The sequence below is a fragment of the Athene noctua genome, chromosome Z (genome assembly GCF_965140245.1).
Source record: "Athene noctua chromosome Z, bAthNoc1.hap1.1, whole genome shotgun sequence".
Lineage (NCBI taxonomy): Eukaryota > Metazoa > Chordata > Aves > Strigiformes > Strigidae > Athene > Athene noctua.
In genome coordinates this window covers 79,955,318-79,968,529 of record NC_134077.1, presented here as the reverse complement: position 1 = coordinate 79,968,529, position 13,212 = coordinate 79,955,318, and the positions used below count along the sequence as shown (strand labels likewise).

General features: G+C 39.8%; 1 protein-coding gene across 2 annotated transcripts in view; it reads left to right on the top strand.

Annotated features, from left to right (window-relative positions):
• ECPAS (Ecm29 proteasome adaptor and scaffold) overlaps nt 1–13,212 on the top strand; it is a 66,623-nt gene that overhangs the window by 28,304 nt on the left and 25,107 nt on the right. For both annotated transcript variants that reach the window (XM_074932552.1, XM_074932551.1), the window contains exons 16-25: nt 794–917; nt 3,172–3,252; nt 3,917–4,142; nt 4,689–4,780; nt 6,504–6,638; nt 8,731–8,896; nt 9,298–9,470; nt 9,955–10,056; nt 11,580–11,703; nt 12,695–12,840. In XM_074932552.1, the coding sequence (XP_074788653.1) occupies nt 794–917; nt 3,172–3,252; nt 3,917–4,142; nt 4,689–4,780; nt 6,504–6,638; nt 8,731–8,896; nt 9,298–9,470; nt 9,955–10,056; nt 11,580–11,703; nt 12,695–12,840 (1,369 nt within the window). The remainder of the gene's footprint in view (nt 1–793; nt 918–3,171; nt 3,253–3,916; nt 4,143–4,688; nt 4,781–6,503; nt 6,639–8,730; nt 8,897–9,297; nt 9,471–9,954; nt 10,057–11,579; nt 11,704–12,694; nt 12,841–13,212) is intronic.

Here is a 13,212-nt window from a genome sequence, read left to right as displayed (position 1 = left end):
TTCTTGACAGTTCTGTGGAGAACTGTTAAAATGCCTTATGGTAGTCTTCAGCTTGTATTCTTTTTCTTGTTTCAGATAAACTGCTATCACTAAAGCACTACATGTTAATGATTAATTGCAATTGTAAATTATTTTTTCCTGTCAAATTCTATCAGTCTGTTTTGAGCTTGTATTTGCAAAGAGTAAGGAGTATGCACTTGTGAGCATTATCACTCTCTGCTGAGAAGTAGTTGACTCATTAAATTACAGTAATAATGTCATTTGCAGTTTTCTGTTACTGCAATTTAAGTGGTGGGTTTTTTCCCAACTTTTTAATTGCTTGATTTTTGATGTGAGTAGCTATTGTGTAACTAAGGAAAGCTAAACAGATAAATTTCAACAAACTGTCATTGCATTGTCAGCACTGTTTCAAGAGTTCATCTTCTGCTAAGTAGATAGCAATAAACCTGGTAGGTGTCAGCTGAAGCTTGAATATAGGAAGTGATGGGGAGGAGGAGCAGATAGGAAAAGAAGGATGTGGGAACCAGGAACTGATGGTGAACACTAGCAGGATGCAAGAGGAGCAGAAGTGGGCTGTTTTGCAGAGGCCACTTACCACTATGCTTTTTCTTCACCCTCTCTAAAATAAACAAATCGTTAAAAATTATAATGCAAGCTTTTTTACCCTTTCTTTCAAAAAAAGCCCTTATAATTTAAAAACTGTCCTCTCTTCCCCAGCTTCCCAAGATATTACTCATTAAGAGCCATTTGTTCTGTGCAAATAATGTCTGTTTCTCATCTATTCTTCTGAAAGGCGGGAGGAGGTACACGGAGAAGCCCAGCGGGTGCTGAGAACATTTCCTGGTAAAAATGAAAAGGAGAGTTCTGGGAAGCAGATGCCTTCCTTCCCTGAAATGGTCCATTATATTCAAGACAAGGTACAGTGCTTCTGCCCCAGTAAATGACAAATACATGCCTGATGCTCAGGCATATAGTAAGTGTGGTCTTCCCTTCCCTATATCCATTTCCCTCACCTTCCCTGGCATACAAAGTTAGCTAAGATCACAGCAAAGACTACACGTAGTATTGCATTGCCAAGATTAGCACTCAGCGTTACTTTCTGCTGGCAATAATTGCAATAGTTAAGTAACAAGGAGGCAGATCCTTTAACAAAAGGATTATTTTGCTTTGATGCTGTTTGTGCAGAACATGTGTAGAGTAAGGAATCCAGTGTTCAAGGGTGATAATCGAGCAGGTTTCAGAAACATTTGCTCACAAACATGTCTTTGAAGGTATAAGATCACTCTCTGGTTGAGCTGGTGAAAAATATTGTGCGTAGACCAGAAAAAAGATTCCAAGCTGTGAAAGGAGATGGAACAAGTGAAGAAATATGGTTTGTTGATGTAAAGGCTTAGTTATTCATCTTCATTGCAATCTGTGGAAATAATGGCCACATAAATAATGTTTCGTGAGTCTAGTGGAATGATACACCAAAAACTGTACCACTGTACCACAGTTATCCTCACTGTTTGCACTGAGAGATCATTTGGAGAGGTGTTAAAATCTAGTCTGTTACATACTTCTGTGTATCTTAGCTATACCAGGCTTATAAGTTATAATGATGATATGGAGGGTCACTGACAATAGGTTTTTTTCCTTTGATAGTCTACTTTTTAAAAAAAAAATCAGAAGTATATGGAGTACCTCTGGTTCTTCAAGAGATCTGCGATAGCAGAACTCTTACACCTGAGAGATTTCTTGTGATATGTTGTATACTCTGCTGGTGTTGTCCTCTACTGGTGTACTCTGCTAGTGTATGAAGTAATGCGAAGCTTTATGAAAAAACTTGCTTTTGTCCAAAATACTGGTTATTCAAATAGATATTAAAAATAAAGAATCCCAGATTGGGTTTTAGATAACACTATTACATGCCTGTCCCCTTGCAATTAATTTTTAAAAACTTAATGACTTAAAAACTAATGACTTAATGTCATTAAATAACTATGGATAAGCTTAGTTTCATCACTACCGAGAAAAACAAGATTTCCTCACTCCTGATGAATTTTAAAAAAATCTTTTTAAGCACTTTTCAGATCTTCCTTACATGTCCTGAAGGCATATTAAAAAATCCTGGAGATACATTTCTTTGGTTAGTTATCTCAAAGTGTGAATTTTCGCATATCATGAGTAATCCGCGGGTGTTGGAGATGTTTGAGAAGTTTGTGTGCATTGCTTGGCACAGCAGGCTGAGATGCAAAATGGCTTTCCTGAATGAGTTAGCATGATCCTTCTCTCCCTCTGCAAGAAAGTATATGCAAAACAGTAGGACGTGATCTGCTAGGTATGGATGGAAACCCATTCTTCAAAGGTGTCATCTTCTGGCTCGCTAATTTAGGTTTTCATTAGTGGTTCTGGATGTCATTGAAGCAAAAGATACGAGCATGTTAAGAGATACGAGGGTCTGTTGATTTCTGTGCAGCTGCCTTGTGCGTTTATTCAGATGTAAGGCCGCCTTCCTGAATCCAGCTCTGACACTGATGTGTGTATCACCTAGAGAATATGGACGTGCTTTTGTGCAGCATTTGCAGTGGGTGTTACTGGAAGCCTTCGGATGTTTTTCTGCTGGAATAGTCCTGCTTGTCAAAGCTAACATTTCTGTGAAAAGGGGTTGCTCACTTGCTGCAGCAGCCTTCTACCTGGCAGGTAGCGGGGTCTGAGAGGCTCCCTGGACTTGGCTGGTACAGCACAGGGCACCCACCTCCCAGTGCTGGGGAAGTGTGGCTGCTCTACCACCCCTCCAGGCAGAGCTGCAGTCTCCCAAGATTCCTGGCTGCCTGTCGGCTGGGATGCCTTGGAGTTTGGAAGTTTATGGGGTATTTGTTTTTAAACTGTAAAACACTTCTTTTTTCCTGAGGGGAAGAAAGAATGTTGTCCTCTTCCAGCTTCACCTGTCATTCCCTCTAATGAATTCAGAGTTTCTACTTTCTGAGTTGATAAGGACGTAAGGTTGATGGACCTAAACTGTGCTATTACCAAGTGCACTGTGCCCTTCTTGTTACAGAACTGTTGTACATTTTCAGTTGCTAAGTGGAGGATAAACATAGTTACATCAGCAAAATTTCATTGACCTTTCCAACATCTCTGCTGTTCATGGGTCTGAATGTTCTACTCTTTATATACTCTGTTGTTCAGGCCTCTCACCGCATGAAAACTCCAGCTAAATATATGACTGGAACTGCAGCGTTGCCTTTCAATCCTGCCACATTTGGAGAGGTAATTATCTCAATTTACTTCCTCAGATAACATGTACCGTTATTTATTTAGAGGACGGTGTAAGAAGCTAACAGTTACCATAAGTCACCCTACATTCTAAAATTCCTCTTTTAAACAGATGTTGGGATTGTCCATCCTTTATCCATCTGTCCTTAAATGGCAGTCTGAACAGGATTTTCAGGGGAGATTGTGAGGAACATTCCCAAGAGGGCTGTTCCACTGCTTTCTGCAGCATACCTGATGTAATACAGAGGGAAAAACTGGCAAAAGCCGCATTATGCTCCTTGAGGCTCTTCTTTTTGTAGCAGATGCTCTGGCTTTTGTGATCTGTAGACACAAACTCAAATGTGATGCAAGGTCTGTATTAGCAATGTGTGGGGTTGCATTTGTATGCATGCCAAACTGATACAGGGTACAGGCTGAACTGCCTGCAGGGAGCTTGCATCAGACGATGATAAACCAAAAGTTTTGTGTATGATTTAATCTTTTGAGAGTGATGCAGTGCTTGCACAGGTGTAAGATTTGTTACGCTAGATTTGATTAAAGAAGAAACTGTCTTGGTTTGGTTACATTAAATACAGCATATTCCCTGCTCTTTGTCTCCTCCATGGTTTTCCAAGTGCTCATTCACTCAGTATGCTGTGTTTTTCTCTCCTCTACTTAGATAGTTCTGTATCTGCGGATGTGTCTTGCTCACAGTGCAGGTGTGGTGCCAACCTCACAGAGCTTGGCAGATATGCAAGACCATGCTCCAGCCATTGGACGTTACATAAGAAACCTCATGTCTGGCAACCACATATCTTTCTCTTCCTCCTCTTCAAAAAGTGCAGAAACAAACCCTGTACATATATATATTGGCCTTCTTCAGCAGCTGTTAGCTGGTGTTGGAGGTAAGAAGCTGTGTGCAGCAGCATCTTGAAGAAAAAGTCTTCTCTTACTAGAAATGAGGTACCATGCCCAGTGCTTTGAACTTGGCTGCAGTGATCACAGAGTTGAAACACAGACTATATACTTTTCAGTTTAAACTTGCTCTCTTCTAGCCTGCTGTGTAGGGAGTAGAAAGCAGGACAGTAAAATTGCACCATTGGTTGACATACGCTTTAAAATTGTGAGGCCACTGTCTACAACAGTCTTCTCACCAGTGAATGTTCTTTCTTCCTCACTCTGATAATAGCGTAATCTGCAACAAGTGTAGTCTTAAAGCACTTGAATGCCTTTAGAATAAATGGCTACCCAAATGACTGCTTCTGTTAGTTTCCCTAATATTTCTGAGAAATAACTATACCCTATTATTCTATATTGGTTGTTATCCTTAGTGAATTGCAAATGAATGCTCTGAAATGCCTGATACTGTTTAACATCTTTTTAACACTGGTTGTTAGATTGTTGGAAATACTATGATTGTTTGATAACTTGATTCTTTAATTACTGTTTAGGTTTGCCAGTCATGTATTGTCTTCTAGAAGTTGTTTCAGTGTATCCAGAAAAATTAGCCACCAGATTTGTAGACAAAATGGATTGGATAAAGGTATGTTGAAAATCCTTTTTTTTCTGGTTTATTTTTTTGTGTGGAGGGGGTTTGGCATTAGCAAAATCTGGCATTTTCCCATGGTGGAATGGAGTATTATTTCCAAGTACACACTTAATTTGAAAGCTGGTATTTCTATTTACAGTCAGTACTTCGTGAGGTGTTACATGTAGCAGGATGGGGAAAATTATTTTTTGATTCTTTGGTGCTAGTGATTTTGTTTGGTTGGTTGTTCTGGGTAATCTATGTCATTGATCCTGTTGGTATAGTCAGTCAGTTTTCCTCTTGATCAGAAGATCCATTAAACAGCAAAAGAAGACCAAAAACAAAATTCTGCAAATAATGTTTAACAATGGGAATGTTCCAGTGGGTGGATGTGAGTGGCTTCTCAGAAAATGAGATGGATTAGATCCCTAATTGCTTTAGAATTTCTGTGGAGGTTTTGTTTTCTTTTATTAGCATGAAACAAAAGAACAGATAAACTGGAGCCTACTTGGGAATAAGCCAAAGAGAATTCTGCTTTCCCTAGGTTCTTTTCTCAGACTGATTTGCTTCAAGCAGCCAGAATTTGCTAAGCTCTTACAAATTGCCTTTGCTTTCATTGGGGGAATACATAAAAAAAAATACTTGGTTGAGTTAAAGAAAAATTAGAATGTGTTCTAGTAATTTTTCTTGCTGATATCTGTGCTGCATTGTACTGTATACAGTTTACCACGTATCATTTAAGTGCAGGTATGAACCTCAAAGGAGACGACTTAAAAACATTCTCCTTTTCAGTATTGCTCATCATCTGCAGAAGAATCTTCTTTTTCTTTGTCCTGGTGTCCATTTGCAAAAATAAGCTTCTAGGAGTGGTAACTGATGCTACCTAGTTCTAAAAATACTGTTGTAAATCATCCTTTATATGATTTCACTTTGCCAAGTGGAAGGAACAGGTCCAAGGGTTTGTTAGAAATCAGCCATGTGATCTGATGCAGGTTTTGAGTTGAAGTTAGAGTTATGTTTCATGAGCCTGACAGATCTCATTTCTTGTTTGTTTGCTTGGCTCGGTTTTGCCTTCTTTGTGGTGGCCCAAGCCATTCAGAGATTTGGGTATAAATTTTTCACGAGTGTGTTGCATTATACATCAGATTAGTGGCAGAGATAAGTTTATATCTTAACAAATGACCTGAGGCTTCCCAAATTGAACTTTCTAACAATTTAGATAATACAAGGTCTTTAATACAAAGTGGATAAATTTGCATTGAGAGCTGTGATTTCCTGGCCACTTATTTTTGTCACCATCGGATATAACTGGTTTAACCTTTGGAGGCTTTTTTTCCCTTTGATTAATAAAAAGGAAATAGAAGCCTCCACTAGCTCAGGAAAAATAGTGCCTTTAGGGTTTTTTTTTTTTAGCTCAGTAAGGATGCAGAATTTGGAAGCTCTTCTCCAAAGATAAAATTTGCCGAGCATTCAGTGTTTAACACAGAACACGTGGGTAGCCCTCTTGTGGCTAGTGGTAATCTCGCTTCTAAAAGCTGAGCGTGTAATGAATGCTTTGCTGAATTGAGTGCTTTGTTTCTTACGAAGTGGTAATGCTGTCAGTTCAAAGAGTGGTTTCTGCGTTAAGTACTGTTTATGTAGCTGCATGACAGTTGTGCTTATATATTGAAGCTCTGTACGAACAGACTGTATAAGCAACTGCTTCCATATTTTATGTTTCTTTTTAAAACTCCCGCAGGGCCTGATGAACACGAACAAAGAAGAAATGCGTGAACTCGCAGCCCTGTTTTATTCTGTAGTGCTGTCTACCATGTCTGGAGATGAGCTTAGGGCTTCCTTGGAGCAGCTGATCAAGATGACAAAAGACAACCATGTAACTATCTTCCTTTCTCTGCTGCTTCTTGTGTTTTTTTGTGTCATGTAACTGGTAGGAAATCCGAATCTCAGTGTGTCCGGGATGTATTAGCCTTAATCTAGGTGTAAAATTGACTAGCTGACCTCCAGTTGAAGAGTGAGAAGGGATTTTTGTTGTAGTTGAGTGCAACAGATCTTTATTAAATTAATCCCTGAAGCTCTTGTTAAGGTCGGTAGGAGGATTTCCTGGAGGCAGTTCCCAAGCAAAGACAGCACTGTCCTGTATTTAACCAGTTTTAGCCAGCTAAATATTCCTCGTCTCATTGGGTGGTAATGGATCACACCACCCACCTCAAACAGTTTACCGATTCCTTATTTATGAGCAGCTATAGGTACCAGCAGAACTAAGAAAATGTTTAACTTGTTAGATGTTTAACTCCCCCTTCCCTCCTGAGCCACAGCTGCCTCCTGGCTCCTCATTTCCCTGAGGACATTTTCCTCCAGCAGACTTTGCCAGGTGAGGGCTGGCTTCTTCCCTTCCACCCCACCTGGACTGCTCATCAGCTCTCCACCGCTGTATCATTTACATGGTGGGTTTGCCTGCCTTCCCTCTTCCAGCAGTTCCTTCCCCCTCCCATTGTCCTTTTCTCTGCATTTTACCACTGTGAGTATGGGGAAGGAGTCCTGACAACAAACATGAACAGGTTTCTGTGCTAGTAGGTTTTGAATCCTGAAAGGGAGGGAAAGTAGTAGCATTTTTAGGCTCTGAAGGACTTAATGGGTCACCATTTTACATTGCAGGTAACAGGCTCAAATGCTGACAAGAAGTGCTGATGACTTTATGTCATGATTAACAAACACAATTTATTTTAAATCTATAAAAGCTGTGTCTGTGAGCCAAAGCTGCGTCATTGCTCGGTTTTACATAGGCTGCAGCCTCTGTGGTCACAAAGCCAGCACAGGCAGGTGCCAGCCCTCCACTGCTGCTTTCTGCCCCAGTACCCTGCGAAGGTTGACCTTTCACAGAACCTGGCTGAGAATAAAGAGGGATGTGAACTATGAAACAAAAAAACCCAGTGTTCCCATGCACTTTTGGGTTTGAGTCAGAGCTCTGGCTGGCTGTGCATGTACAAAGCCAGTTGAATCAGAACAGTTAAGGGGGTGGTGATCTCTAGGGACTCAGTAAGGACTGCGATGTAAATGGATAGCTGAAGTGGAGAGGGGGAAGGACCCATTTTAAGCTGGCTTTGCTGCTGTGAGACCACAACAAGGAGCAATCTCTGGTGGCCAGGTTAGACTGAGGATCCTGTCCGGGCAGCACAGTTGCACTGATGCGACTCTTTACAGGGCTGCAATAAAAAACATACATGAACTAATCTGAGTTTAAGCCCCTGATCCCTCTGTTTTTATTTTTTTAATCAAGGTAGAATTTAAGTCTTTCAGCCTTATTTCTACGCAAAATCCTTTTTTTAGAATTCACCTGTGGGAATGAGCACTGTCTATTAAGATAGTCTCAGGACCAATTCACCACTGGAGAAATTAATGTTTTTGACATTTAATGGTAATAATTAGGTTTCACAGTTTGTGGCCTACCAAACTGTGTAGGAGCATAACCTTCATTATTCATAAGCCAAGTGTGTTCTTATTCTCAGCAATGCAAATCTAGAGTAATTCCCCTTTACAGCTTTTTAGCAAAGAGCACATTTTGTGCCCTTAATCTGAGTATGTCCCGTTTTTAAGTAGAAACAGCATAGTATTATCTTAGTTCACCTTCATAAGTCTGTACTTACAAACCAGATGAGTTGGACTTTTAAAATTTTTTTTTCGCCTCGCTACCAAGGGGTGGACTTTAGGATTGTGAGTGCTGGTGATAAATTTTTAATCTGTCCTCCTAAAACTCTTCTAAATTTTGTTAATCTATTTTAAAGGATTCCATCCATCAAAGAGCACTAGCAATATCAAACTCTCTGTTGTTGCATTATGTGGTAGAACTCTGCATTCTTCAGGGTGCCTTCTCATCTGGCTTGTCCATATATGCCTTTAAATTCATGCTTTTTCACAAAATGTTACTTTGAAAATGAGATTTTCTGCACTGTTGGTGTTGTCTGTAGAGCCCGGAGGTCCAACATGGATCCTTGTTGGCTTTGGGATTTACAGTAGGAAGGTACTTGGCCAAAGGGAAAATCAGAATGATGGAGCTACGTGACATAGAACAGCCAAACACTGCAATCATGCCGGAACAAGAACAGCTCATAAAGTCGACGACAGAGACAATAGGTAACTTCCTGCCTAAGACTTCGTTTTTTTCAACCACTGTAGACTGAGGACATTTTTAAGGTATTCAGCCTGTAGATAGATGCTGTATTCTTGAGTTCACCTTCTGTGATAGAATTTACAGTCTCTAAAAATGTTGTCTGATAAGATGTATGTATGTATTGCTTTCCAACAAGAATTAGTGGGAATCCTAGCTCATACACCAACACAGCACATTTAGGAGCAGTGCTACTGCCTAGACTCCTCTCAGTGTCTCTTTTCACTTTGATTTTGTTCTAGCATAATGTTTCCTACCAGCTGTAGAGGAGATAAATGCTTTGCTTCTTGCATAGGTAAGATAGAAGTGCCTGCCTGCTGCTAAATAATACAAAATCCAAGTCATCTTGTTTTTGTTTTTCCTGTAGGTTCTTTTCTGAACAGCACCTCTCCATTCCTCGTGGTGGCTGCTTGTACAGCTCTTGGGGAGATTGGCAGGAATGGCCCCTTGCCAATCCCCAGTGAAGGAACAGGATTTACAAAGCTGCAACTTGTTGAAAGCTTATTGGCCCGAATCCCTTCCAGCAAGGAAACAAATAAGGCAAGATTTTGTAGTGTTGTTATGATTCTTGTTCCTTTCTGGAATGCTTTCACCCCAGGTTGATGTATTACCTGCCAAACTCAGCCTCATTTTTTAAAGGAATTAAGCTTATCATTTGCTTTAGTGAGTCAGAATTAGGCTAAGGGTTTTTCCAGTGTTGTCTGGCAGTTGATAACTTGTGCTTTCTATAGTCTTTCTATAGTCATAAAGGATGAAAACTTATGAATAATCATAATTTTAATTCAAGAAAAATGGCAGTATCTTCTTTTACCCGGAAATAGTCCTCAACGGTAGCAGGACATTTGTTTTGATCTGTGTTTGGCGAGAGAGGTGTGCTGATTTATCTAATGAGTCATTTGCATGTCTAACTTCTGGTACCTTAAGTGAAACTTCAGCAAAGGCTAAGAAAGAGTGGGTTTAAAGTGTGTCATCTGGACTTACAGAAAGGTTAAGTGATGGTGTTGTTTTTTTGTTTGTATTGAAGATGAAGGAACGAGCAATACAAACATTAGGTTACTTCCCAGTGGGAGATGAAGATTTTCCCCACCAGAAGCTACTGTTGCAGGGTTTGATGGATTCTGTGGAGGTAAGGCACTGTCAGTGTATTATTATTCTTTATAGTGCAGTGAGTATTTCTATTTGGATGCTTTTTATATACTCTAGAGTCAGGTTTACAAGGGGAGCTGTTTTTTTGTAATGGTGCCTATGGTTTTTTTTAAATTGCCTTAAAATAGAGAGCAGAGGTAGGTTTGGGGCTTGTAAAATGTTTTATGCCACAGTTTTGAAACTTGCCAGTCGAGGTCTGTGTCCCAGTCTCTGAGATGAGTATGTGTTCCGCTTCAGGAGAACCACCTGTATGTATAAAATCTTAAGAGCTGATAGGAATGAAGCCATAGGTCTGTATTTTGGCCTTCAAAAGTGCCCTAAAAGTAGATAATATAAATCACCTTCTTTTTCAACTGAACTACATCACCTGATAGAACTCACTTGAACTGGAAACATTTATAGGAATACATGTATCTGTTGTCAGTCTAAAAGCATCAGTGGAGTGCACTGCATTCTTTCACAGTACTTCAGAGCTGCTATACCTATTGCAGAACGTCAGGCGGCAAAATTAAATAGTCAAGGATCTTCAAGTGTCAAGTGCTCTTCATTTATAACTTGTTTTACCTTTCTTCCTTTTTCATACTAACAAAGGACCCGGCATTGTAGAAGCAGCTATTGATTATCAGGCAGGCTGGCTTTGTCGAGTTCTCTAATCTGATGTGATCAAACAAGCAAGAATAGCAAGAACATTGTGTACACAAAACATAAAATGATGTTTCTAAGTGCCGTGTTTATCTCCTTAACTACTTAGGGACATTACAGCTTCCATTATAAAATGTGTACTTGAAAAAAAAACAATTTATCTTAGATTGCAGGAAGCTAAGGGCTTACTTCTCCAAATGCCTGAGCATTTTGTGCTTCCAGAGAGTAAGGAAAGCAATCTAGAAGGTACTCAGCAGGTATGGAAATCAGTTCTTCTGACTCAAGATTCATCGTAAATAATTACAAGAAAGTGGCAGAGTTCTGCACATTCTGTTCCAGAGAGCTTAGAGAATAGTGGAAGGCGGACAGAGAAGCAGAGCAAAGTATTGTCTGAATTCTTTTAATGACAAAAATAAATTTGTGCATCTCTTAATGGTGATCAGCTTCTGAATGGAATTACAAGAGAATCTTTTACTACGGCATACTATACCAAAGCCACACTAATTTTCGTTAATGACTGGCAGTCTCGTTCTAAATTTGTTTTATTTTCATCCTATCTTTCCGGTTCTTTCAACTCAGTTGAACCTTGCAGAAACTAACAAATGCTTTGTAGGAGGTACGCTTTAAAAATAAGTATGGAAATTTTAGCTCTTACCATTAATTTTAGAGAGTTTTACATTAGCTTAGTTTCCATCAATTCCAGTAGGTCTGAGGTGCTACATAGTCTCAGAAGCTCACCAAAAATGTGATCTTGCTGAGAATTCGGGTTGGGAGAGAGACTGAGGTTTTGTGGAGTAAGTGCCAAAAGTTTTGGTGTGTGTTTAATTAGTACTGTCAGTGAGGTTCTGTTGTGTTTTTCAGGCCAAACAAATAGAATTGCAGTTCACTGTTGGTGAAGCTATCACCAGTGCTGCTGTAGGAACCAGCTCGGTGGCTGCACGTGATGCATGGACAGTCACAGAGGAGGAATATATCCCTCCTTCAGGTAGGCCCTCCTAATACATGGGCTGAGTTGAGGAACGTATATTTTCATGGTTCTGGACTAACGCTTGTCTCCATAAGTTTATTGCTGTCATGTTTGATTTGTAGTAGTAGAAGTAAGAGATATTTTATGTTTGTTAATGTCTGTTCAGTGTTCTGCAATGCTGATTATATAGAGGTTGTTTCACCTTTTCAAGTCCATCTGCTCAGAGAGTAGAAGACTTGACTTTGTGTGCTGTTTAAATAGCTTCTTGATCAAATCTAATTCATTGTCACTTGACACTGGACTTGTTTTATTTTTTCATTTTAGTTTGACATGTTGGGTTATTTTCAAGTTTAACATACACAAACCTTTCAAAATAGCATTTTGAAGCCTGCACTGGACAATAGGGTTATAAAATTAAATTACAAGTCTTTTTCCAACAACTTGGAGTGATATGATCAAGTGACATTTACATGCAGTAAATGGAGACATTTTATTTAAGGATTAAGATTCTGTACCCATTGAAATACAAGCATGACAAAATGCTAGCTTCCAAACAGACAGCTGTAAATATCAGCCTCAGACCTGCAAACAGGTGTTCTAATGTTGTGAGAATGGTCTTAGATTTCCAGTGCACATGAAGCTGAGCATGTGCAGAAAGGGGTAGAAACCTAACCCTGCCATTGTTCCAGAAATTTTGAGTCCTAACATAAAAAAAAATAGTGCACTGAGTCTTGTGATATGAGTGGTACCTCATCTTGGCTACAGGCTATGAAACACTTTCCTGAAGTAAGGTTAAGAGGACTCTATTCAGTGTTTTCTATTAGGAGAAATACTTCCCCATTGACTCCAGGGAAGACTTTTTCTAAATAAGCAGAGATTAAGATATCACCTGAATACTCATGGGCTCATTAGGTTTTTTATTGCCACTGCACATTATTGAAATTAAAAATGTCTGTGGTTGATTCTCGAGGCTCCACAACTCCTGTCCACCTTTCTTTCTTTCATACAGATTTGAAAGTCAATGATGTGGTTCCCTGGGTCCTAGACCTTATCCTGACCAAGCACATTATCAGTCCCAACCCACACATTAGGCAGGCAGCTTGCATCTGGCTTCTATCGATGGTGAAGAAGCTGAGCACACACAAAGCAATTAAGGTAAGAAATATGCCGTTTCCTAACACTGGTTCCTTGTCCTTATTTTTGCCTTTCACCTCCTTTCTGTCCCATCCTTCCCCTTCACTTTAGTTGCCTCTTTTCCCCTGGTGTTGCTGCAGTCCTTACTGAGGTCTTTCTGAGACGTGGCTTATGTTTTATTACTATGGGAGCATACTAACTGGCAGATGAACGAGGCTGTTTGGCACCTCTGTAAACATGTGACTTGCACTCACATCAGGGTGAACTTAGTGTAAATAGCTGTTGTAAGTTGAAGTGGCAGTACATCTTCCCTTGGAAAGAAGAGGCTGGTGTCTGTATAGTTTTTAGGATTTATTTTTGGAAAATGTTAAAAGGAGCTCTAGGAATGGAAGA